The following is a 26,948-nucleotide window of genomic DNA, read 5'->3' on the forward strand; positions in this document are numbered from 1 at the left end:
TTGTGGGGGCACTGTTACTGTCATTATTACAGAGGCACCGGCTTCCTCTTGTGGGGGCACTGTTACTGTCATTATTATGGAGGCACCAACTTGCTCTTGTGGGGGCTCTGTTACTGTCATTATTATGGAGGCACCGACTTCCTCTGGTGTGGGCACTGTTACTGTCATTATGGAGGCACCGGCTTCCTCTGGTGTGGGCACTGTTACTGTCATTATGGAGGCACCGACTTCCTCTGGTGTGGGCACTGTTACTGTCATTATTATGGAGGCACCGGCTCCTCTTGTGGGGGCACTGTTACTGTCATTATTATGGAGGCAACGGCTTCCTCTTGTGGGGGCACTGGTACTGTCATTATTATGGAGGCACCGGCTTCCTCTTGTGGAGGTACTGTTACTGTCATTATTATGGGGGCACCGGCTTCCTCTTGTGGAGGCACGGTTACTGTCATTATTATGGAGGCACCGGCTTCCTCTTGTGGAGGCACTGTTACTGTCATTATTATGGAGGCACCGGCTTCCTCTTGTGGGGGCTCTGTTACTGTCATTATTATGGAGGCACCGGCTTCCTCGTGTGGAGGCACTGTTACTGTCATTATTATGGAGGCACCGGCTTTCTCTTGTGGGTGCAGTTACTGTCATTATGGAGGCACCGGCTTCCTCTTGTGGTGGCACTGTTACTGTCATTATTATGGAGGCACCGGCTTTCTCTTGTGGGGGCACTGTTACTGTCATTATTATGGAGGCACCGGCTTCCTCTTGTGGAGGCACTGTTACTGTCATTATTATGGGGGCACCAGCTTCCTCTTGTGGGGGCACTGTTACTGTCATTATTATGGAGGCACTGGCTTCCTCTTGTGGGGGCTCTGTTACTGTCATTATTATGGAGGCACCGGCTTCCTCGTGTGGAGGCACTGTTACTGTCATTATTATGGAGGCACCGACTTCCTCTGGTAGGGGCACTGTTACTGTCATTATTATAGAGGCACCGGCTCCTCTTGTGGGGGCACTGTTACTGTCATTATTATGGAGGCACCGGCTTCCTCTTGTGGGGGCACTGTTACTGTCATTATTATGGAGGCACCGGCTTCCTCTTGTGAGGGCACTGTTACTGTCATTATTATGGAGGCACCGGCTCCTCTTGTGGGGGCACTGTTACTGTCATTATTATGGAGGCACCGGCTTCCTCTTGTGGAGGCACTGTTACTGTCATTATTATAGAGGCACCGGCTCCTCTTGTGGGGGCACTGTTACTGTCATTATTATGGAGGCACCGGCTTCCTCTTGTGGGGGCACTGTTACTGTCATTATTATAGAGGCACCGGCTCCTCTTGTGGGGGCACTGTTACTGTCATTATTATGGAGGCACCGGCTTCCTCTTGTGAGGGCACTGTTACTGTCATTATTATGGAGGCACCGGCTCCTCTTGTGGGGGCACTGTTACTGTCATTATTATGGAGGCACCGGCTCCTCTTGTGGGGGCACTGTTACTGTCATTATTATAGAGGCACCGTCTCCTCTTGTGGGGGCACTGTTACTGTCATTATTATGGAGGCACCGGCTTCCTCTTGTGAGGGCACTGTTACTGTCATTATTATGGAGGCACCGGCTCCTCTTGTGGGGGCACTGTTACTGTCATTATTATGGAGGCACCGGCTCCTCTTGTGGGGGCACTGTTACTGTCATTATTATAGAGGCACCGTCTCCTCTTGTGGGGGCACTGTTAATGTCATTATTATAGAGGCACCGGCTTCCTCTTGTGAGGGCACTGTTACTATCATTATTATAGAGGCACCGGCTCCTCTTGTGAGGGCACTGTTACTGTCTTTATTATGGAGGCACCGGCTCCTCTTGTGGGGGCACTGTTACTGTCATTATGGAGGCACCGGCTCCTCTTGTGGGGGCACTGTTACTGTCATTATTATGGAGGCACCGGCTTCCTCTTGTGGAGGCACTGTTACTGTCATTATTATAGAGGCACCGGCTCCTCTTGTGGGGGCACTGTTACTGTCATTATTATTGAGGCACCGGCTTCCTCTTGTGGGGGCACTGTTACTGTCATTATTATAGAGGCACCGGCTCCTCTTGTGGGGGCACTGTTACTGTCATTATTATGGAGGCACCGGCTTCCTCTTGTGAGGGCACTGTTACTGTCATTATTATGGAGGCACCGGCTCCTCTTGTGGGGGCACTGTTACTGTCATTATTATGGAGGCACCGGCTCCTCTTGTGGGGGCACTGTTACTGTCATTATTATAGAGGCACCGTCTCCTCTTGTGGGGGCACTGTTACTGTCATTATTATGGAGGCACCGGCTTCCTCTTGTGAGGGCACTGTTACTGTCATTATTATGGAGGCACCGGCTCCTCTTGTGGGGGCACTGTTACTGTCATTATTATGGAGGCACCGGCTCCTCTTGTGGGGGCACTGTTACTGTCATTATTATAGAGGCACCGTCTCCTCTTGTGGGGGCACTGTTAATGTCATTATTATAGAGGCACCGGCTTCCTCTTGTGAGGGCACTGTTACTATCATTATTATAGAGGCACCGGCTCCTCTTGTGAGGGCACTGTTACTGTCATTATTATGGAGGCACCGGCTCCTCTTGTGGGGGCACTGTTACTGTCATTATGGAGGCACCAGCTTCCTCTTGTGGCGGCACTGTTACTGTCTTTATTATGGAGGCACCGGCTTCCTCTTGTGGGGGCACTGTTACTGTCATTATTATAGAGGCACCGGCTCCTCTTGTGGGGGCACTGTTACTGTCATTATTATGGAGGCACCGGCTCCTCTTGTGAGGGCACTGTTACTGTCATTATGGAGGCACCAGCTTCCTCTTGTGGCGGCACTGTTACTGTCTTTATTATGGAGGCACCGGCTTCCTCTTGTGGGGGCACTGTTACTGTCATTATTATAGAGGCACCGGCTCCTCTTGTGGGGGCACTGTTACTGTCATTATTATGGAGGCACCGGCTTCCTCTTGTGAGGGCACTGTTACTGTCATTATTATGGAGGCACCGGCTTCCTCTTGTGGGGGCACTGTTACTGTCATTATGGAGGCACCAGCTTCCTCTTGTGGGGGCTCTGTTACTGTCATTATTATGGAGGCACCGGCTTCCTCGTGTGGAGGCACTGTTACTGTCATTATTATGGAGGCACCGGCTTCCTCTTGTGGGGGCTCTGTTACTGTCATTATTATGGAGGCACCGGCTTCCTCGTGTGGAGGCACTGTTACTGTCATTATTATGGAGGCACCAGCTTCCTCTTGTGGGGGCTCTGTTACTGTCATTATTATGGAGGCACCGGCTTCCTCTTGTGGGGGCTCTGTTACTGTCATTATTATGGAGGCACCGGCTTCCTCGTGTGGAGGCACTGTTACTGTCATTATTATGGAGGCACCGGCTTTCTCTTGTGGGTGCAGTTACTGTCATTATGGAGGCACCGGCTTCCTCTTGTGGGGGCACTGTTACTGTCATTATTATGGAGGCACCGGCTTTCTCTTGTGGGGGCACTGTTACTGTCATTATTATGGAGGCACCGGCTTCCTCTTGTGGAGGCACTGTTACTGTCATTATTATGGGGGCACCAGCTTCCTCTTGTGGGGGCACTGTTACTGTCATTATTATGGAGGCACTGGCTTCCTCTTGTGGGGGCTCTGTTACTGTCATTATTATGGAGGCACCGGCTTCCTCGTGTGGAGGCACTGTTACTGTCATTATTATGGAGGCACCGACTTCCTCTGGTAGGGGCACTGTTACTGTCATTATTATAGAGGCACCGGCTCCTCTTGTGGGGGCACTGTTACTGTCATTATTATGGAGGCACCGGCTTCCTCTTGTGGGGGCACTGTTACTGTCATTATTATGGAGGCACCGGCTTCCTCTTGTGAGGGCACTGTTACTGTCATTATTATGGAGGCACCGGCTCCTCTTGTGGGGGCACTGTTACTGTCATTATTATGGAGGCACCGGCTTCCTCTTGTGGAGGCACTGTTACTGTCATTATTATAGAGGCACCGGCTCCTCTTGTGGGGGCACTGTTACTGTCATTATTATGGAGGCACCGGCTTCCTCTTGTGGGGGCACTGTTACTGTCATTATTATAGAGGCACCGGCTCCTCTTGTGGGGGCACTGTTACTGTCATTATTATGGAGGCACCGGCTTCCTCTTGTGAGGGCACTGTTACTGTCATTATTATGGAGGCACCGGCTCCTCTTGTGGGGGCACTGTTACTGTCATTATTATGGAGGCACCGGCTCCTCTTGTGGGGGCACTGTTACTGTCATTATTATAGAGGCACCGTCTCCTCTTGTGGGGGCACTGTTAATGTCATTATTATAGAGGCACCGGCTTCCTCTTGTGAGGGCACTGTTACTATCATTATTATAGAGGCACCGGCTCCTCTTGTGAGGGCACTGTTACTGTCATTATTATGGAGGCACCGGCTCCTCTTGTGGGGGCACTGTTACTGTCATTATGGAGGCACCAGCTTCCTCTTGTGGCGGCACTGTTACTCTCTTTATTATGGAGGCACCGGCTTCCTCTTGTGGGGGCACTGTTACTGTCATTATTATAGAGGCACCGGCTCCTCTTGTGGGGGCACTGTTACTGTCATTATTATGGAGGCACCGGCTCCTCTTGTGAGGGCACTGTTACTGTCATTATGGAGGCACCAGCTTCCTCTTGTGGCGGCACTGTTACTGTCTTTATTATGGAGGCACCGGCTTCCTCTTGTGGGGGCACTGTTACTGTCATTATTATAGAGGCACCGGCTCCTCTTGTGGGGGCACTGTTACTGTCATTATTATGGAGGCACCGGCTTCCTCTTGTGAGGGCACTGTTACTGTCATTATTATGGAGGCACCGGCTTCCTCTTGTGAGGGCACTGTTACTGTCATTATTATGGAGGCACCGGCTTCCTCTTGTGGGGGCACTGTTACTGTCATTATGGAGGCACCGGCTTCCTCTTGTGGGGGCACTGTTACTGTCATTATTATGGAGGCACCGGCTCCTCTTGTGGGGGCACTGTTACTGTCATTATTATAGAGGCACCGGCTCCTCTTGTGGGGGCACTGTTACTGTCATTATTATGGAGGCACCGGCTTCCTCTTGTGGGGGCACTGTTACTGTCATTATGGAGGCACCAGCTTCCTCTTGTGGGGGCACTGTTACTGTCATTATTATGGAGGCACCGGCTCCTCTTGTGGGGGCACTGTTACTGTCATTATTATAGAGGCACCGGCTCCTCTTGTGGGGGCACTGTTACTGTCATTATTATGGAGGCACCGGCTTCCTCTTGTGAGGGCACTGTTACTGTCATTATTATGGAGGCACCGGCTTCCTCTTGTGGGGGCACTGTTACTGTCATTATGGAGGCACCAGCTTCCTCTTGTGGGGGCACTGTTACTGTCATTATTATGGAGGCACCGGCTCCTCTTGTGGGGGCACTGTTACTATCATTATTATAGAGGCACCGGCTCCTCTTGTGGGGGCACTGTTACTGTCATTATGGAGGCACCGGCTTCCTCTTGTGGGGGCACTGTTACTGTCATTATTATGGAGGCGCCGACTTCCTCTGGTGGGGGCACTGTTACTCTTATTATGGAGGCACCGGCTTCCTCTTGTGGGGGCACTGTTACTGTCATTATTATGGAGGCATTTGACTAACTTGCTCTCATTTAGGCTTAAGCGCCTCTCACGTGGCTCAGTTATGGGGGTCCTATGACTGCTGAGGCCGGCGTCAGTCCTGGAGCTGCACTGTCTGTGCTTCTGCCTCATGGCTCCGTCGTACACTGAGCTGTACGCATAAAGGAACAGACAGGAGAAGTCGCACAGCGATCACCTACAGGTGCAACTACTTTAGCCTAGCAAAGCCTTCCTTCTAGAAACCACGTGAGATCTATGTGTCATGTGATCACAATTGGAGCTCGAATCCGCTGTCACGTGACCGGTAGCGCACATCCTGTCGTTGGGAGGACCAAGATGGCGGTGTGCGTGTCTGTCATTGCTAAGGAGGTGAAATATGTTTCTGTTTTATCCTGAAATCTGTCTGGTGGCTGACATTGAAGATCCATAGGGCGCGATTTTCTGGAAGAGGTGGCCCCGGCGACATCGTTAGTCTGATTTGGAGCTGATTTTCGGCGGAAGGGATTGATCCGTCTGGATGAGACTTGTAGTCCCTCTGCCAGGATTGGGCTTGGGTCAGCGACAGTGTACCCGTTCTGGTTTATCATGATGGACGAGCTATGCTGGTAGCTGTAGTTCACCAGGCTTCAGCACTCCCTGCAGGCATGTGCTGTTTACTGATTGAGAGTTGTAGTTGACTGTAGGTTTTTACAACTCTCAGCATGCACATGCTATTTTGTGGCTGTGAGAATATACTGGGGGTTGTAGTGGATCATATATTTTTTTATTTTAGAACTTCCTGTAAGCCTCAGACTATGCTGGGAGTTGTAGTTGACCACAGGTGCCCACAACTCCCAGGAGGCATCTGCTGTTTTCTAAGGGCTCATGCACATGACCGTATGTGTTTTGTTGTCCGCAAAAAACAGACCCGCCATAAATACGCATGACATCCGTGTGCATCCTGTAGTTTGCGGAACGGAACAGCTGGCCCCTAATAGAACAGTCCTATCCTTGACCGTAATGCGGACAATAATAGAACATGTTCTAGTTTTTTGCGGAACAGAAATACGGACATACAGAAACAGAATGCACGCGGAGTAACTTCTTTTTTTTTTTTTTTTTTTTTTTGTGGACCCATTTAAATGGTTCCGCACACGGTCCGCCCAAAAAAAACGTAACGGACAAGGAAAGAAAATACGTCCGTGTGTGCATGAGGCCTAACTGTGAGGCTGGGTTTGACCTAAAGTGTTTTACAGCTCCCAGCATGTGCCTGCTGTTAACGATTTTGATGATCGGTTGGGAGTTGTAGTCCTCGGTCCTGTATAGAACCTGTAGTTATCATGGCCAGGAGTCAGGGCGCTGTTCTGCACGGGTCACGGGACGGAGGAGGGGCGTCTGCTGCTGTAGTAACGGCGTCTCTCTGTCTTGCAGAACTATCCCCTCTACATCCGCAGCATCCCCACCGAGAACCAGCTGAAGTTCCACTACACGGTGCACACCTCCCTGGATGTGGTGGACGAGAAGATCTCAGCCATGGGGAAGGCCCTGGTGGATCAGAGAGAGCTCTACCTGGGACTCCTGTATCCCACAGAAGACTACAAGGTGTATCCTCCGGGGGATGACGTGGGGAATATTGAATATCATGACATGCTCTCCGCCTGGCGTCTTTTCTCCTATACACATCTTCTTTTGTTCTCTTTTTTTTTTTAATGGCACTTTTCATAACAAAGCATCTTCTCCATACCTCTCTACAGATGACATTAAGGGGATATATTTTTTTACTCTATAGGACGCACCTTGGTTTTAGAAGAGGAAAAATTAAAAAAAATATATTTTTCATAAGACTTAAGATCAGACCAGTGCTGGTGCTTTACCGTTATGTATCTCCAGCACATGTCCTTGGAGATCTGCAGGTGTCACCCCGCCGACCATCGTTTGTGCCTAAATAATGGTGTTTAAAGAGGACCTTTTACTGGTCCTGACATTACAATATTAGTACCTGGCAGTGTAGTGCATGATCAGTAGATGTCCGTGCACTCATTATCATTTTTTATTTATTTTTTTCAGATCGGCTGCTCCATCCCCCCCATCACAGCCAGGGAGGAAAAAAAACTAAAACTCACCTTCTCCCCCCCCCCCCCCCCCCCCCATATGTTAATTAATAGCACTGGTACAGGGAGAAGCCCCCTGAGAAACACTGCCATCTCCTCCTCCCTGTGCCAATGCTATTAGAGTACGGGGGAACGAATCAGCCGATCTGAAAAAACAATTAGTGCACGGACATCTACTCCCTATGCCATACACTGCCGGGTACTAATATCGTAATGTCAGGACCTGTAAAAGTTCCTCTTTAAGGCTAGGGCTACACAGCGACATATTTCATAATGCTAGTCTATGGTTTCGCCACAAACCCATCCGAGATGGATATTTTTTGTCTCAGCGTGACACCGTAGACTAGCATTAGACTGCGTCACCTACCAGTCATTTCGTTGCGGAGAGTCCTAATAAATCAGTGCAATATATTCCAGCATAGCACTACAGCAGGGTGGAGCGTGCTGGGGGGGGGGTTGCAGTTATTTTATGGTGCTCTGCCTCGGAATCAATGCAGATCTAAGAAATAAAAAAACATCCTTCACCGGCCTCCAGATATGGCTACGTCACCAACTCCAAAGTCAAATTTGTGATGGTGGTCGACTCCTCCAACACAGCTCTCCGTGACAACGAGATCCGCAGTGTGAGTACAGATTGGGGGGCAACTGTGGGTAAAGTGCGGGTTCACCTCTGATAAATGTACATTTGTATTTTAGGAAATTGCTTGTCCAACAATTCCATAATACATTTCTGTTATTAGAATCACGTCCTGGGCAATTGCAGGGATTTTGACTTTTGGGGTCTGTTACTGAATGTAAAGGAATATTCAGAGAATCTCTGTATATTGTGGAAGAGTTTTTTTTTTTTTGTATTTTCTTCTACGTATTTTGTCATTCTCTCACACGTGTCTTTATATAGATGTTCCGGAAGCTTCATAACTCCTATACAGATGTGATGTGTAACCCCTTCTATAACCCCGGAGACCCTATACATTCACGGTAGGTCGCTGTCCGGTTACAGTATTCTGTAGAGCCCTGCGCTGCTGTTCCCACAGCTGACCTTGACTTTTGATTTCTTTTCAGGGCATTTGACAACACAGTCACCTCCATGATGGTCGCAGCGTGCTGAACTACTACCGCCTGTGATTTTCTTAAAGTGACAGAAGCCAATTCCTACTTCCAGTAATTTATGGAGCTATTCCCATCCTGTATGTCTGTTACCAGGGAAGTGTGATGATACTTCCCCCCCCCCGTGGACTGGACCGGTTACTGCTGCTCTGCCCCGCACCTTTAAAATGATAGGCGTATGTCCTACACTGGGCTTCATAGGGGATTCGGGCAGTAAAGGCACAGCCTGGAGTTATTGTGTGATGGTCCTTAAATTCCAGAATACCGTTTTCTTAAAGGGGTTTTGCACCCCCTTTTGGTCAGACATGCGAAGGGAAGCATACTTACCTGCTTCCCAGCTCCTTCTCTCCCCACCCTTGGATGCTTCGCTGTGCTCCCAGGATGTAAACCTCCGTTTTGACACCACTGCAGCCAATTGCTGGCCGCAGCGGTGACCTGCCCCCTCTGCTTCATGTCATATGATTACATGACAACAAGGGGATCAGGTCACCGCTGCGGCGGTGTCAAAACGAAAGTCTACATCATGGGGGCCCAGTGGCGCAGCCGAGGCTGGGAAGAGAAGAAGCAGGAAGCAATTAAGGGCGAGTCCACATCATAGTTTTTTTTTTATGATCAGTCAAAAATAAAAACAGCTTCTATATTTTCAGTTATGCACATTTTGCATCAGTTTTAGCCATTTCCGTCTGAGATCCTACACGCAGGATCTAAAATAACGGATCTCATATGGAAGTGGCTAAAACAAATGCCAAATCTGCATGGCAGATGCTTAAAATACAGGATGCGTACTTTTTTCTTTATTTTTCTGACTGATCAGAATGGGAAAATAGTGATCTGGCCCCAAGTATGCTTCCCTCCACAGGTTTGCCATCCCCATTAATTTAGCTTCCTCCATGCAGGGGGCTTACAAATATCTATGGATTAGAAGAAGACGTGTAAATGGGTAGAGATTAGAAGGAGGACCTATGTCCATACCGGCAGAAAAGACAAGAAATGCCACCAGTGTGAATAAAAGATGGGTTCATACATCAGCACGTTCGACTTCCAGGCGTATCTGATCCCTGTGTAATAAGGGCAGTGTACGGAATAATAAATGTAATTGTATGTTTTACTATGTGTAAACGTTATTATAGTTCACGTGTATTAACTCTGTTACCCATAGGTCCTGCATACCAAAGGTGTCACCATATGTGGCTGTAATGGCTCTAGTAGCATTTTCAGATTTAAAGGGGGTTGCTGTGGTTAAGCACTTGCCGTATGCACACCCCTTTCTTCCCTGTAGTTTTCAGCACCACAGCTCTGGCCCTCCTTCCAGTGTTTGCAGTACCAGGCTGCATTGGTGACGTAGTAGTAGATGACACCTTGACTACTGCAACCAGTCACTGGCCTCAGCAGTTATGTGCTATATACTTCTGTCTCCACTGCAGCCTTGTACACAAATCTGAGGAGGAGCAGAAGTGGAGAAAGAGGCATTTTTTTTTCCCCTGTTATAAGAGAAATTACAATGTTTCTTATCTTGGCCTGTACTGTTGACAGTGCCCATTTAAAGGGGTTGTTCAACCCTGGGGACTTTTTCTATATATCCTACAGTGTAGGCGGACCCACACTGGTAATCATACTTACCTGATCCCTGCTGCTGCGTTCCAGCTCAATCGCTGCTCCGGTGGCTCTGCAGGTTCCTGGTCTCCTCACGTCAGCATCTGGTTTGCCGTAAGGTCACACGACAGCTGCAGCCAGTGACTGGCCGCAGCGGGCACATGACTCCTGTGGCCAGATTGGTCAGGTTAACCAGCATCAAACCAGATCTTGATGCAGGAAGACCAGGGACCTGCAGAGCCAGCTCGGCAGTTATGGAGCCAGAGGCAGGTAAGTTTTCCCACAACTGTGGGTCCAGCAGAAACAGTCCACAGGGTTGAACAAACACCGTGTTAATTTGGTCTTGGACAGTTTTATATATAAAGTAAGAGTGCACTCACCTGCTCCCTGCCACTCCATTCCAGCACCAAGACTGCGCTCCTTCTGGTCCCCACTGGTTTTATCACTGATATGTCCCTAAGCGGCATGTCACTGCTGGGTCACATGCCACTTGGGAACATGTCTTCATGAGCATTCTAACTTTGTAACTAGATACGTGGTTAGTTAAGATGCTTCGAAGTCTGCAGCCCATGTCCTTGTATACATGCTTTCTACAACACCGCCTTGGTTTCATATAGCAGGCATGTCCAACCTTCGGCTCTCCAGCTGTTGTAAAACCAACTCCCACCATTTTTTTTACTTAGTTGCTGCTGTACGCATACCCACATCGGAGCACGCTGCAGGTACCAGCTCCGTCCAGTACACAATGGAGGGAGCTGTGTACTTCCGGTGCTAGAGCTACAATGAAACAGCTGGTCCGAGGATATGTAGAGTGTCAGGCCCCACCGATCTGATATTGATGGTATATCTAAAAAATAGGCCATCAATATTAAAATCCTGAACAACCCCTTTAAAGGTTATGGGCACCTTCAGGCAATTTCTTTCTGATTGTACTTTACTCATTTTGAGCTAAAAATATTTTTTTCAGTTCATCTATTAAAAATTGATCAGTTTTTGTGATACATGTGGTTAAAAGTCAGTCTGTTTGCAGACCGTCTCTCCTGAGTTTCATCAGCAGATAGCTCATGTGAAGCCTTATCTCTGATCTCCTGACCTCAAACACTCATCTAAACAGAAAATTACAGAGTATATCTTGGGTTTGCTGGGCCCTAAGCTATCCAATGACCAGAGAGATGGTCTGGTAAAAGATAACGGAATTTGAGGTCCGTAAGTGTATTAAGGAGCTGGTAGTTGGTAAGTGCCCCGGCCCAGACGGTTTCACGCCCAGCTTCGATAAAACGTTCCTGGACAATGTCTCTACTCCTTTCACCAGTATGTGTAATTCCCTAGCGGCTGGATCATTTTTTTCCCCACCCCAAGCCTCGATGGCCCACATATGTGTCATACCGAAGCCTGGAAGAGACCCCCTGGCCTGTAGCAATTACCGCCCAATCTCTCTGTTCAATGTAGACGTAAAGATCTACGCCAAAATCTTGGCGGACAGGTTTTACCCATTTATGCCTTCTCTGATTCATATAGATCAGACTGGTTTTGTCCCGGGGCGAGAGGCCAGAGATAATACCATACGCTCTCTGGCCCTAATAAATAGGCCTACTACGACAGGGTCCCCCCTCTGCCTTCTCTTGGTAGACGCTGAGAAAGCATTCGATCGTGTTGATTGGACCTTTTTAGGTGAGTCCTTGAGGGCGTTCGGTTTCGGCCCTAGCATGATCACTAGAATCCTTGCTCTGTATCGTGATCCTAGCGCCCAGGTTAGGGTCAACGGCTCCCTATCGTCACCCTTCCGCATCCATAGTGGTGCCCGCTTTCCCCTATTTTGTATATTATGGTTATGGAATTCTTGGCTAGAGCTCTTAGAGCCAATGAATCTATTAGGGGCCTGAGACTAGGTGAACTTGAGTCTAAGATCGCCATTTAGGCAGATGATCTCCTTATTTACTGTTCCGATCCGTTGGTCAGTTTCCCTAACATACTAAAGGAATTTTCGACCTTCGGAGGTTTTAGCAATTTTAAAGTCAACCTCCATAAGTCCGAGGTACTTAACGTTACACTACCTCCAGACTTGGTTCGGCATCTGCAATCCTCATTTCCATTTTGCTGGGCTCCTGGTCATTTCACTTACTTGGGCACAGTTATCCCCTCAGATCTCTTTTCACTAAACTTTATTCCCCTTATAGAAGATATTAGGAAGTCCTTACCGTTGTCCTGGTTTGGTAGGATACATGCGCTTAAAATGAATATACTCCCTCGGATCTTATACCTATTTCGCACCATTCCTATTCCCCTGTCTAACAGTTTCTTTAAGACCTTTAGATCCATGTTCCTGAAATTCATCTGGGCAGGTTCTAACCCTAGATTGGGGATCCGATATCTGGTCCGCCACACAAGCTGAGGGGAGGCGCGGGGGTCCCGGATCTCCCGAAATACCATAAGGCTGCAATCCTTTCGTATACTGGATTGGTTCCACAGGGGACTTTCCAAACGGTGGATTCAATTTGAGAGACAGGAGATAGAAATCCTGAGCTGGAAATCCTAGGACTAAAAGACCCTTGCGTCTTCCTTTGTTAACTTCTGGCATTCTACAGATCTGGGCTAGAAGTGCAGGAGCTTTAGGTCTCCCTACATTCCCTGGCCCCATGATCTCTCTTTGACAATCCTGACTTCCCCCTGAATATAGGTCAAACTTCATTTTTGGGTATCGAACGTGTTGATGATCCTTCTACATCTCAGGCCATTGAGAATGGCTCTATCCGGTCGTTGTGTTCCTTCCCAGGTGGCACATGGTTCTGTTACGCTAGTCTGAAAACTTTTCTAAACTCTTTAGGTCCCATTGAGAAACTCTCTAGAGACCTCACTTCTTTTGAATCACTCTGTCTCCAATCTACACATCTAGCGTCTCTAGTTTATGGGCTGCTCCAGAAGGAGGGAGACTCCCTTTCTGACCTGCCTTTTGTAAGGGCTTGGGAAAGAGAACTAGGGAAAACATTCTCTTCGGACCAATGGGAAAAGGCATTTGTGTTATCGCATAAGTCGTCCATTAGCTGCAGCCTTCAGGAAAATAATTTTAAGATCATGTCAAGATGGTATAGGACTCCCAAATTATTACACTCCTTTTATCCCTCATGCCCCAGTACATGTTGGCGGTGTGGACAGGAGGAGGGTACTATGGCCCATATTTGGTGGCAATGTAGTAGATTGGCACCCTTTTGGAAAACTCTGAACGACCTCTATGACCAGGTCAGTGGTAGTACGGCTAGGTGGACTTTAGAAGGGGCACTATTTTCTATGTTCCCTGGTTCTATCTCTACTTTGAAGAAGAGCCTCTTGAGATTTTTATTTTTTTTACAAGCCGCTCACCTGGTCATGCCTAAATATTGGAAGTCCACTATCACCTTCCCCCGTCCTACATCTCAACAATGTCTATTGCATTTTTCAAATGTACCATTCTTTTGCCTACCTTAGCATTCATGTACTCAGCCTTGATTGAGGCCTGAAATAGTACCACATATTTCTACATGTTCTTAATAAAAGTAATTGAACAACAAACACTCATCTAAGTTTAGCTATAATGAGTGTATATGAGGTCAGATCATCAGATATAAGGCTTCACATGAGACATCAGCAGACAGAACTCAGGAGGAACAGTCTGCAAATACATTGATTATTAACCGCATATAGCACAAATACAGCTGAAAAAATGTTAACACCAATAAAAAAAAAAAATGATGTTTTTAGCCCAAAATGAGTAAAATGCAATCATAAAAATTGCCTTCCAAGCGTTTATAGCCTTTAAGCTTTCAGCACTTTTGGGATTCTGTGGGCATGACGACTCGACGTCCATGTTGTGCTTTCCCATTACAGAAGGACTTTTGACCAACAAATCATTTATACTTAAAGCAATAAACATTTATTTTTCCAAAAGAAAATGAAATGTCAGTGCAAAGTCATAATCTGTGTGTACTGGAACTATGCAGAGGATTCCTGTTCCTTTGCTTTCTCAGCACTATTTGCAGGTTATTACACAGGAACAGATAGATTGGTTTCTTCAAAAAAAGGTGCCAGTTGTGGAAAGTCCTAAAACGTTCTAGCGTGTTTGCGGACATGAGGGTAGAAAGGGCCAGCCACAGGGTGGACACGAGGGTAGCAGAGGCCAGCCAGAGGGCCGAGGTTCAGGGTGGACATGAGGGTAGAAAGGGCCAGCCACAGGGCCGAGGTTCAGTATAGATTATTCCACTGGCCTGTCCTTCCACGACCTCTAGGGAGATATAAAAAAAAAAAAATGATGGTTATCAGAGGAAACCGAGTGATCCATTGAAAATCCCCTTTATCCAATTTTTATGCAGCACCAATAGGAAAATAAAAGTATTTTAATTGGGGCATCCTAGGAGCTAATCTAGTGGAAGCACCCACCAGACATAACACGGGGGCTGCAAGAAAGCATCAGTAACTAGATCAGAGCTGCAATAACAGGCACGACCCATAGAAGAAAGGGGGTCTAGGAGGAACATTGGCCCCTTTCTGTAATCTCATACAACCTCTCTGCCCCCAATAGGATTTCACAGAGTGGGAGTCCTCTCCTGGTATCCACCTCTATTAGTCAGAAGCGAGAGCCCCAGTCTAAACGGGACAACCCCATTAGGGTCACAAGAATAGAGGGTCTCACAAGATTCTTATACACCTCTCCTGACATGCCTGTTTTAGTAACTACTTGCATTCCCCATGTAATAATTGTGGGGCATCTGTTCTTTTGACTATGTTGTGCCATTATTCCTGCTAGAAGTTATGAATGAATTGCTAGCAGTTTGCAATGAAGGTCTAAATGGGTGTTACGAATTTGAGGGAGGGGGGGGGGTCTCTGCACAGTTTGACACTAATCAGTGCAGGTACACACACCCAACTGGTAACACCCAGCTGGACCTTTGTTGCAAACTGCTAGTAATTCATTCATAAATTCTAGCAGCAATAATAGAAGGAATGGCACAACACGGTCATAAGAATAGGTGCTCCAAAATTTTTATTACATGGGGAATGCAAATAGGTACCAAAACACACTCCTCAGGGGAGGCGAGAGGTCCTCTTTAAGCTTATAATGGGAAAGAATACAGCAGCATTCCTTGACCAATATCACAGTGGGGCAGTCACATGTACATTTACACCATAAAGCGCTGTCCTTTGATAAAAACGAGTGCACTGACCTGTACGGACGACCCCTGGGCCTCTGACCCCTCTGGAAGTTTCCCCTGAGCCCTCGAGGTCTTCCGCGGAAGCCTCCCCTATCTGTAGTGCTAATTCCGGGCATGTTTGTCCTCTTTGGTTGAACCTAGAGAGGTGTTACAAGCCATGGTAGGAGCTACAGTTAATTGGGTCTCCATATGTAAAAGAGAATCTGGCAAAGCACAGGAAAGGTATCTGCACAATGAACTGGTGAGCATACCCCCTCCATAAGGGTATATCCAAAGGGCGCCCCCTCTTCCAAGGATTAGTCTATATTTGTTACACAAGTCCTCTCAACCATGTTAAAAGGTTCAAAGGACTCGTAGAGTAGCAGCCCTTGTTCCCTTAAAAAAAAAGGGACCGATCTGTCTTATGCCTACCGGTAAGTAATTATTCCCACTGTCGGGAAATATATACTCACTGACCAAAAAAAAAACACGAACCCAGATAGAAATATCAGATTGCTGCAAAACTCAGCATGCAGTCATGTCTCAGGCAGATACAGTATTTAAATTATTAGTTGTGGTCTGGCCACAAAAGGGCATAAAAGTGCTTCCCCAGATGCCCTATAAAAAAGGATCTCAGGGGCTACTTTCGGGTAGTGTACCTTACAGTGAGAGATCGTAGACTGCCAAAGACATTGAGATGTGGCGCATCATTAGACTGAAAGAAGCAGGATAGTCGTTTCAACAAACTGCCTGCCATCTAGGCCATTCTGCCCTAGTCTGTCAGGAGGTGCTGGGAGTAGTGGTTACCTGAGGCCCTCTACGACCCCTAGACAGACCAGCAGAGAGGATCATTTGATCCTTGACAAGTGCGAGCAGCTCCGAGAATTTTGTTGTCCACCATACAGACAGGTGGCCCCTTCATTACACATCATGGTCGCTGCCGGGACCATTTCCAGGTGCTTAGCCGAAGGAAATTTGGTATCACAGCGCCCATTACATGCCCTGCCATTGGCAGCCATCCACAGTCACCTTCGTTTGCAGTGGTGCAATGAGTGAAAAACCTGAACTGCCATGGATTTACTAATCCTAAAGATGTTAGCTTAGACCAGGGCTGGCCAACCTGCGGCTCTCCAGCTGTTGTAAAACTACAACTCCCACCATGCCCTGCTGTAGGCTGATAGCTGTAGGCAGACTGGGCATGCTGGGAGTTGTAGTTTTGCAACAGCTGGAGAGCCGCAGGTTGGCCATACCTGGCTTAGACAGTCTGTCCTAGACCTGCACCAGATTTATGACAGAGGCTCAGGCTGGATGATAAATCTGATGCAGGGACAGACACTTGTCTGGTTCTCCACCAACTACTGGCCTACTACGAGATATGTTTGCGCCAGAACTCTGGCGCAATTTTAGAGCAAAATGGTGCAAGTTAGTCCACTCCCTTTTCATGCAAAGCTCCACCCTTTCCCACTAAGCTCAATTCCTTTTCGAGCAAGTCAGAAAAAGCGTAGCACCTCTAGTTGTATCAAATTGCGCCACATTTTAGGTGCAGACAATTAGTAAATCTGGGCCACAATTCTCAATGAACCTCACCTTGATAGTTCGTCCACGGAACACAGATTCATCCATCGCCATGGCGGCTTCCGCCGAGCTCTTTTCTGCAAATTCTATATATGCATATCTAGGAGATGGAATATATTAGGGTCCACTAAGGTTACATATTATCTGTATTAGTTAAAGGGGTTCTCTGGGAATGAATGGCCGCCAGCAACCGGTCCTAGAATGTGAGCAGGACTGGTTGGCATAACTTGCAGAGCTGCCTGGGGGAGAGGGGGGCGGACTCACTACACACTGCCCTGCTCTACAATAGATGGTAATGTGATCCTGCCTATGATATGCCATCATGGCTGAGCAGCCTGACAGTAGAGAGGCCTCACCCCCTGGGCAGCTCTGCAACTGGAGGCAACCAGTACTGCTCACATTCTAGGACAGGTTTCTGATGACCTTTTCCTGGAGAACCCCTTTAAGATATTGCTTGTAGGAAGAAAAACAAATCTGTAATAGCTACTTGAAAATGAATGCTTACCCTTTGGGATGGCCAGAAAATTTGTCACATAGAATGGTTATCCGGTTGATGGACCCGCAACTGCTGAAGTGAGATTCTAAGTCCCGGGCTGTGCCTCCATAATCCACCTGAGATATTGAGACACAGAAGGGGCAGATTTCATTTTCTAAAGAAAAGGCTCCAGAATTCTGGCGTAAAACATGTGCCCCTCACTCTGCAAGTGGGGTGAATTTGCTGGAAAAGGGTTGTGGCTTGGTGGAAAGGGGCGTGAAGGTTCACGTTCCAAAAAACGGCAGAGTTTTACAGCAAAGTAAGTTATACAGAAATAAATACATACAGAATGTACTTTTGCACAACGCTGCCAAGTTTTGAAGACTTACATTTCCTACATACACTGAGCGTTTGTCGGCCTCCCGCTTTTCTTCTGTGGTCAGAGGACGAGGAGGGCCTGAGAAATGGACATAGTACATATATGAACAAGAAGATATCTCCCCCATCGAGAATTTCTGGATGGGGCGATGGATCTTTCATGCACAGCAGCCAACAACCAGCTTGGCTGAAAGAGCTTGGAACGACCACAGGAGGACATCTAGAATCTGTATGGCCCATACCAAGCCAAAGCGGACACCTGTATCGCAGGAAGGGGAGATGCCACCTAGTATTAATGTCACTGTCTCATCATATACCCTGCTGCAGAACCCAACATAAAGGGCACACCATCTTGGTTGTTTGACCACTGACCGAGCACCACTAGCAGTTTATACTTTCATCAGTCTCAGTTTTCCAATGCATGTCCATAGCCCCCTAACATGCATCTATCACATTACCTACCAGCTTTAGCATTTTCCTCTGACTTGGTCTCATCCCCGGTCAGCCCCTTCAAGCGTTCCGTCTCCTCTTCCATCTCCCGTACTCGCATCCTTATAGCTTTCAAATCCTGCAGAGCACAGGAACGATCACGTGAATACACATACGACTGCAACAATCCCTTTAATTACTGCACATACGGCCATCGTCTCACTCCCACCCCTCCCATAGGGCTATGGGCTAGTGCTACACGGCTACTTGGTCCATGAGTATTTGAAATAAGTCACAGTCACGCGCAGTGTTGGAGATGATGCTTGAAATTAGTGGCCACAAATCCATCAGGTTTGGATTTCTCGTGACTTTGGTGTCGCCATCACGTGTAGCAACCACAGTCAGAATAATTACCTGCGACGTAGACACCATAGGTCCACAGCTGCCAAATGGCCGCGGCTACACACAACTCATCCAGACATGCAGGTGGGTGAAAGATAGGAAATAATGGGGTCCAACATTGCATCTGTGGTTCAGGCAGCCGGACCCACAGTGAGGAGAATGGTTGGAAAGCCTGCTTGAATCCACTTATGCACAGGAAGATTTATTTTTTAGCATTATATTTTATATATTTTTTTTATTACCAGCTGTGCAGTAAATATTTAATCGCATTTTTTTTTTTTCTATGCCATATTCGGCAGTTGGGTGGGACGAGGGGGCAATCCAGTCTCAGGAAAGCAACTAACATTTACACCTGGAAACAGGAGTAAATATTGGCAAAAACCTATGCCAGACGCAACAACTGTCCCAGAGGCGCCAAATTTATGATAAGGCTCACACTTCACTATAAATTAGCCGAATCTTACAGCAATGCATGGGGGCAAATTAAGACCGGATGTAATAATACCATATAAGTAAATGTGCCCCTGTGACTTTCATACATTATGGAAGCAAAGAAGCTCTTCCGGATCCATCATACACCAGACCCTGACGTACCGCGTTTGCCTATAATGGGGCAGCAAGACTAGTCAAATGCAGCAGAAGTGTTGAAGACCCCCTTTCCAATAATGGGCAGGTAGGGCAACATACTAAAAATGCCATGAAAGTCTAATTAATGATGTGACTGCTGGGGTAAGGCCTCATTCACATCTCTGTTTGTGGATCCGGCAAAGAGTAGGCTGCCAGATCCCCATTGATTTCAAGGGGTCCGGCGGCGATCCAGCCTATTTCAGGCAAAAACGGCTGGAAGAGCCTGCTGGATCCACAAACGGAGATAGGAACCAGGCCTAAACAGGTCCCCAGTTTGTTTCTACGGCCAAAACCCACACGATCAGACAGCTGAGCTCCAGGTCTTGATTCTTTCAGGCTGCAGTGATCTGCGCATGCTTCCCTGTGCTTTAAAAAGAGGTTGGAAAACATGTCTGCTTCCTTCTATAAACAGCACCACATTCAGTGTCTGGTATTGCTGCTCAGCTCTATTAAAGGGCCTGTGGACAGGTGTGTGTTTTTTTTTTTTGTCTAGACGGAATGAAGAGCAGCGATGCAACTTACAGGGTCATCATGGTCGCCGTCTTCATGGTGGTCTCCATCACTATGCGCTGGTTCCGGTTCTGAATCTTTCCCAGACATATCCCACGTTACATCCCAGTCGGAAGGCAATCGGTGGATGGTTACCCACACCTTACTAGTATGGTCCAGGCCTGAGGAACACAACGGGTACAGAAGCCAATAGAGATGGAAGGGGATCAGTCGCCAAACCTGAGCGTGTACCTTTCACAGACACATAGCAGAAGAAGCCATTTTATAATGCTGAAATTCAATGGAGTCTACAACATAGATCCAATACATGCAAACACTGGACTATACACACACAATGGGGCACACTTCTCAAACTCGCCTGTTTTTAGGCTTTCAATTAGACAGGAGTATTTCCTTCACCTGTTGGTATTTTGCTGACTATCCAGCACTTCATGAATTAGACTAGGCGTATTGGTATTCGTCTGACCTCTAGTGGTTCTCTATCAGTATGACAGGTTCATATTCACTTAGACTGGTCTAATTAGTATGCAGGCGAGCTGAATTTAGGCACACGTCTCCACATTTTTTAGCCAAACGTAGCACAACTCGCCACTCAAAACAGATGCAGAGAAGTACACCAGTAGTCCTGAGCGAACTTGTGTTTTCAAGTTCGGGTTATCTAAGAATCCCGTTATGGATTCCTGTTACCATGACCACAACAGAATTCTATGACGGCATGCATCACGGAAGCCTATAAGAGGCATTCCATCATAATAGAAGTCTATGCTGGCCATGGTCCGCGGTAACAGAAAACATAACGGGATTTAGATACCCTGAACCTGTACACCGAACTTGAAAACACAACACTATACGCCATCCTTGGAGTGGAGTAGAAACTAGACATGTTTTTACGACTAAACCATGCGCAAAAAAAAAGGCGCACCTACATAAATAGATTTGAAAATAGGCGTAGCAGTTAGAAAACTTCTGAATTGGTCTGAAAAAATAAAATAAAATCAGAACACGCCAAAACAGGCATATTTTCAGTAGAAAAATAAGACTGTCTAAAACGGCATTTTGATGCCTAAAAAATGGCGCAGACACAATAGTAAATGTGCCCCAACTAGTTGGTTCCGCAGATTAGATACACCAGTAATGGAGGCTGCGACCATTCCTAAACCATCTCATGAGCGATTTAGGACGTGGCCACACAGGTGGATGTTTTTCAGGGATGACTACATTTTTTTGTAATGGCAGAGGGGGTGCACAGAGTTACCTGCTGATATCATGACACTCACACCAAGGTTCCTGCAGAAAGCTGCATGGCTACAGGGAGGAGACAGACACGGCTAATACAGCCACCCTCATGGTGCACACCCCTATCCCACCCTTTCAGACCCAGGAGGAGGCCTAATACTCAGCAGGCTAGGCCTCATACTACTCGGCAGCAATGCAAGAGTTAATGAGGCAGGTGCAGGGGCAATCAGGGACAGAGGGTGGTGGTGGGGGAAATGTAGGCAACCAAGCCTCTTACAGTCTTTAGGCTGGAGCTACACGGCCTGTATGGCAAAAAGGGCAAGTGAGAGGGGTCACAAAAAAAATTTCAGCGCTGTGTGACCCCATTCACACTTGCATTACAGCGGTCTTGTCATGTGACTCCTCTCATGGCCCATTACAATAAGTGTCATAATTGGTTGCTATGGGCAAATGCTCATTTTTCTTCCAACCAATCAGATAACTCCTCTCATTTTCTAACCTGTAGTAGGTAAAATAAAGCTTGAATCCGATTGGGTGGTACTGGCAGCACAGTAAGATGGGCAATCATTTTGTATGGACAGCAACCAATTAGAGCTTAGCTTTCATTTTCTATGCTGCTTTGGTTGCTATGGGTAACAAGGTCACATTCCCGAGATGGTTTAAATATGAAGACCCTCGTTTGATTTAGATAATTTTTTTTTTACCCATCTCCTGTAAGGCCTCCATATACAATTTTGCTCTGGGTTTTTTTTTGCCTTTCTAATTCATACTGGCATTTTTGTACTTTATGTGGTGTTTTTTTGCCTTTCTGAATGCTGTTTCTGCCATTTATTTTGTGGTAAAAAAAACACTAGACAAAATGAGTGGAGTAGATTTATCAAACTGGTGTAAAGTAGAACTGGCTCAGTTGCCCCTAGCAACCAATCAGATTCCGTCTTTTATTTTTCAGCGCTCCTTTGGAAAATGAAAGAAGGAAACTTATTGGTTGCCATGGGCAACTAAGACAGTTTTCCTCTACACCAGTTTTGATAAATCTCCTCCAATGGCTTTTTTTTTTCCAATATCACAGCAACCACTGAGCCTGGCATTTTATTTTTCTCATAGACCTCCATTGTTTGGTTTTGTTTTTGCAGCTTTATGGGGGCACAAAAAATGGCAGGTGCTAGAACATAATGTGGTGAAAAACATCAAAAAACGCTGCTGAGCCCACTCCATCACAGCACCACACATGTACGGTTTGGGTTCACTAATGACCTTCTTTGGGTGTCGTACATGTACAGCATTTGGTGGGTAGGGGTTAACTTCATGTATGTCATGTGTGTGGCCAACTTTACCTAAAGTGCCTGTACGGAAATGTGTTTGGGACCCTGCTTCACTGTGCATGCGCCGAGAATAGGACACAATAGCGCGTGTGTGAAATCTGAGGAGTTGGTAAATTCAGGGCATGTAAGCCCCACCCTCGGAATGACCCAAACCTATATGAGAACACCCGCATTTGGGTGTGGCCTACTCATTTTTGCCCTGAGACAGCCCAAATTTGCTAGAACTAACTTTGAAAATTGCAAATTCGTGACTCTTGGCAACTATGTACTGGGTACATGAGGAACAGAACGGTCAGGTACTACTGGCGGCAATGTCCAGCTGACACGCTCCCTTTAGGCTGGGTTCAGACCTGAGCGTTTTACAGCGCGTTCCTACGCGCTGTAAAACGCTCAACAGGCAAGAACCAATGATTCCCTATGGGAATGGTTCTCACCTGAGCGTTTTACAGCGCGTACGATCGCGCTGTAAAACGCCCGACGCCCCAAGAAGTACATGAGCTTCTTTGGGGCGTCTTGTCGCGCGTTCCCGTACATAGACTTCCGGGAACGCGCGACAATGGGCGTTCGCTTGTCTCTGTATGCGCGATTGCAAACGCCGGTACAATCGCGCATACAGAGCGCTCCATCGCGAACGCTCAGGTCTGAACCCAGCGTTAATAGTGGCAATGCACTTTATTTTTTTTATTTTTTGTAGATTTGGCTCCACACAAGTTCTCCATGAACAGACTGCACTTGACAAAAACAATAAGAGGACATGTGGTCATCAGAATCTCTCAGTAGTGCAGCCTCGAGCGTTGGGCCTGTAACTTCAAAAGAGCATATCTCAGCCTATCAGTGCTATAACAAAAAAATTGAGGTCACATATTTAATGTATAGTAAGGGTCTTTTAAAGGGGTCTCCCATGAAAAATATTATACCGTTTTCAAATGAGCACCTGGATCTGAACACTTTTGTAATTGCATGTCTTTTTTTTTTAGCAAATTTAGCATAGCCACTGAGTTATTCAATAAAATGTACTTGTATAGCGCCACCTGCTGTTTATTTTTTTCTTATTTCTTTGTCCGGCTCACTGAGGTGGCCGCACATGCTCAGTTTCATCCTTCAACTGCCTCCTGAGTTGTAATAGGGCTTATGCACACAAACGTATGTATTTTGCGGTCCGTGTGCATTTCGTATTTTGCGGAACGGAACAGCTGGCTCCTAATAGTACAGTACTATCCTTGTCCATGATGCGGACAATAATAGGACATGTTCTATTTTTTTGCGGAACGGAAATACGGACATACGGAAATGGAATGCACACGGAGTAACTTTTGTTTTTTTTTGCGGACCCATTGAAATGAATGGTTCTGCATACGGTTCCCCCCCCAAAAAAAACGGAACAGACACGGAAAGAAAATAAGTTCGTGTGCATGAGCCCATAGGGTGAGAGATGCAGCAGAATGGACACGCCCCCTGAGCTGCAGCAGAAAGGACACTCCCCTTGAGCTGCCAGATTGATATAAATCTAGCAGAGCAATGAATGGGGAGATCTCTGGATCCATGTGAGGTACAGGGCTGGTTCTAGTTTTGTTAGAAAGAGGTCGTCATGTACTATATGTCGATATTTTTTTTTTACATTAGTCACAGGATAACCCCTTTAAGTGTTGATGACGTGTATATGTATATACCGTGTACTGTATGTTTAAGACCTTGTACAGAAAACAGCTGAGTCTCCATATTAAAGTTTCCTTTATGACACATATACCGATCACAGAACAGACATTGATCTGAATGAATGATTACAGCTGTCACAGGTCAGACATACAACACATTGAGATACCAGCATGCAAAGATACGCAGCTCTGTGTCTGGCTGGGGCCACAGGGGCCCTGCCTTTCCCATCAGGAACGCAAACCCCTAGTTCTCTCTGCCTTACAGCAGTCCTGCTCGGTGCACCTTCAGTATGCTCTCCCGTAGCCGAAATCCCTTAAATGACAGCGATGACTGTCCCCTAGAGGTAACCTAACTCTTTTCGGACAGTGGCAGGAGGCCATGACCAATTTACAAATGAAAGTAATGGATACAAACAATAAGCCCATTGAATAGCAATAGTTTTTTAATAGTTTTTTTTTCTGCTTTTTTTTATCTCCTCACTTCTAGGAAACTGGTGCTTGAAAAAGTTTGGTGGTCAACTAGCTCCCTGCTCCGCCTACAGGACACAGCAGGTATTACAAGTCATAAGAAACTGCTTACAGGTAACAGCTACAGATGTAGCAGAGATAACAGGAATGGTGAGCAAACAATGGCAAGAAAATGTTAATTGACTTTTTCAATGCCTTTTGTCACAAGATAATACCCTGACCTGTGTTATCACAGTTCCTTTTAATTTTGCTACATCTGATACCTCTGCAAGAAAAATTTAAATCCCAGTTGACGTCATGTTCACCTCCTCGTTTTACTGCTTCTTAGATAAAAAGGTGTTTTGTTGCTTGTGCTGTGTGCTATCTTGTCTATTCTTTTCATTTGTTAGGCTACTTTCACACTAGCGTTTTTGCTGGATCCGGCAGGGTTCAGCAAAAACGCTTCCGTTACTGATAATACAACCATCTGCATCCGTTATAAACGGATCCGGCTGTATTATCTGTAACATACCCAAAACTGATCCGTCATGAACTCTATTGAAAGTCAATGGGAGACGGATCCTGGGATGCGGAGCAAGACGGATCTCTCATGACCCCCAATGCAAGTCAATGGGCACGGATCCCTCTTTCTCTGCATCCCAGGACGGAAAGCAAACTGTGGTTTGCTTCTCCGATATGAGAACGGAACGGAATGCATTTTGTAGCATTCTGTTCTGGTCAGTTACGTTTTGTCCCTATTGACAATGAATGGGGACAAAACGGAAGCATTTTTTTTCCGGTATTGAGATCCTATGACGGATCGCAATACCGAAAAATATTAACGGTAGTGTGAAAGTAGCCTTACCGTTACAATGGTATTTCATCTTTGATATTTTTTTACTCTTTGTTCCATTGAATGTAATGTTAAAAAAAAAAGAAATAAAGCTTAATCATTATATAATAAAAGGTTCTAAAGCTTTCTAATATGCTTTGTGTTTCCATTCCTTAGTTATTTCAAAACCTCTGATTGCTGTCAATGAATGGAAACATTACGTCCGTAACAGCGAATACTCCTATTTATGGCCAACTGATGCCGTTGGGTGGTTCTAATACGCTTAACGTGTCCACCATTATTTTAAAAATATAAGTAAGGCCTCATGCTCATGACCGTATACGTTTTCCGGCCCTGCAAATCACAGATCCGCAAAATAAGGACCCATTGACTTCAGTAGGTCCATGGTCCACATTTGCGGACATATTCTGTCTTTTTGCGGAAGGGACACGGATGCGGAAAGCACATGGATGATCCGTGTGCTTTCTGCATCCATATACTTGGTCGCAAAATGCGGACCACGGACCCACAGAAGTGAATGAGTCTGCAAAAAATGCGGATTCAACATGGACGGGTGCCATATTTTGCCAAATACATACGGTCCGTGTGCATAAGGCTTAAGTTCAAAATAATGTGCTAATTGATATATCTATAAAAATATATCTTTATAGTAGGCTGGCTCCATTTTTCTGACACAGAGCTCCAAATACTCTGCATCACAATGAATTATTCCATTCAGTTGCCACTAGGTGGAGCTTTAGGAGCTCACGACATAATGGTTTGTTATTGAGTTCAATGTATAAACAGTACACAGTAAGCTCATAAGCTCCCTCTAGTGGTGGCTGCAGGTAGGCCGAATTTTATCCTTTTTGTCTATGCAGGAGATTTGGAGCTCTGTATCAGAAAATAAATGGAAGATATCTTAATAAGTAAATTTTGGACATGGTGTTAAAAGGTAGACACTATAAAGCCGGTTGACCAGTCTGGCCCGATGAAGTCAGGTTTCCAGCGTCTAGATATGAAAGAAGAATTCTCACATTCATGGACAGCAAGCAGAGATCTTGACAACAGTGAATAATTTGTGAACGCTATACAAAGTTTCCGTCGCTTTTGTTAAATAATTAAGCTTTATTTACAGAATTCCGGAAAACCTCTTTAAATTGACGGTACCTTTGGCAATGGAAGTGATGTTCTACCAGAAAACACAGCAATGAAATAATTTACGAAATAATTTACAAATACAACATGAACCTCCTACAATGAAAATTCTCAACGACCCGGATTTTTGGATGCGGGTGACGGACAACCGGTAAGAAGGGGCTCTTGCAGGTCGGCAGTGTGACACAGGAAAGCCACGGCAGAAGACCTCCCCACTGCTTAGGAGAATCAGGCTTGTTTTAGGATACGTGGAGGCCAAAGCAGGAGATAGAAGAATGAATTTAAAGAGCTGCCATCTTTTAAAGCT

The 26,948-nt window shown here is 46.4% G+C and overlaps 2 protein-coding genes across 2 annotated transcripts; one reads left to right on the plus strand and one right to left on the minus strand.

Moving 5' to 3' along the window:
• The first annotated feature begins 5,936 nt into the window (after window positions 1-5,936).
• On the plus strand, window positions 5,937-9,948 carry TRAPPC2L (trafficking protein particle complex subunit 2L). Its single transcript, XM_044270096.1, has 5 exons — window positions 5,937-6,012; window positions 7,054-7,226; window positions 8,269-8,356; window positions 8,632-8,711; window positions 8,796-9,948. Exons 1-5 carry the CDS (start codon window positions 5,980-5,982, stop codon window positions 8,839-8,841), a joined length of 420 nt encoding a protein of 139 aa, XP_044126031.1. The 5' UTR covers window positions 5,937-5,979; the 3' UTR covers window positions 8,842-9,948.
• Window positions 9,949-14,642: 4,694 nt separating this feature from the next.
• Window positions 14,643-20,144, minus strand: PABPN1L (PABPN1 like, cytoplasmic). The gene is made up of 7 exons (XM_044270990.1): window positions 20,004-20,144; window positions 18,486-18,591; window positions 18,035-18,102; window positions 17,676-17,782; window positions 17,183-17,270; window positions 15,629-15,753; window positions 14,643-14,688 (listed from the first exon to the last, which is right to left on the minus strand). The coding sequence occupies exons 1-7, from the start codon at window positions 20,079-20,081 to the stop codon at window positions 14,649-14,651; spliced, it is 612 nt and encodes a 203-aa protein (XP_044126925.1). The 5' UTR covers window positions 20,082-20,144; the 3' UTR covers window positions 14,643-14,648.
• Window positions 20,145-26,948: the final 6,804 nt, after the last annotated feature.

This window comes from Bufo gargarizans, chromosome 10 (genome assembly GCF_014858855.1).
Source record: "Bufo gargarizans isolate SCDJY-AF-19 chromosome 10, ASM1485885v1, whole genome shotgun sequence".
Lineage (NCBI taxonomy): Eukaryota > Metazoa > Chordata > Amphibia > Anura > Bufonidae > Bufo > Bufo gargarizans.

What these genes read in the sequence shown, in the direction of transcription:
- PABPN1L (XM_044270990.1), bottom strand. Translation starts at nt 20,081, where the DNA reads ATGTCTGGGAAAGATTCAGAACCGGAACCAGCGCATAGTGATGGAGAC. An exon ending in AGAGGAAAATGCTAAAGCTG is followed by an intron (nt 18,103 to 18,485) that starts GTAGGTAATGTG and finishes TCCATTTCTCAG; the next exon opens with GCCCTCCTCGTCCTCTGACC. An exon ending in CCCAGGGGTCGTCCGTACAG is followed by an intron (nt 14,689 to 15,628) that starts GTCAGTGCACTC and finishes ATATCTCCCTAG; the next exon opens with AGGTCGTGGAAGGACAGGCC.
- TRAPPC2L (XM_044270096.1), top strand. Translation starts at nt 5,980, where the DNA reads ATGGCGGTGTGCGTGTCTGTCATTGCTAAGGAG. An exon ending in TGTCTGTCATTGCTAAGGAG is followed by an intron (nt 6,013 to 7,053) that starts GTGAAATATGTT and finishes TCTGTCTTGCAG; the next exon opens with AACTATCCCCTCTACATCCG. An exon ending in CCCACAGAAGACTACAAGGT is followed by an intron (nt 7,227 to 8,268) that starts GTATCCTCCGGG and finishes ACCGGCCTCCAG; the next exon opens with ATATGGCTACGTCACCAACT.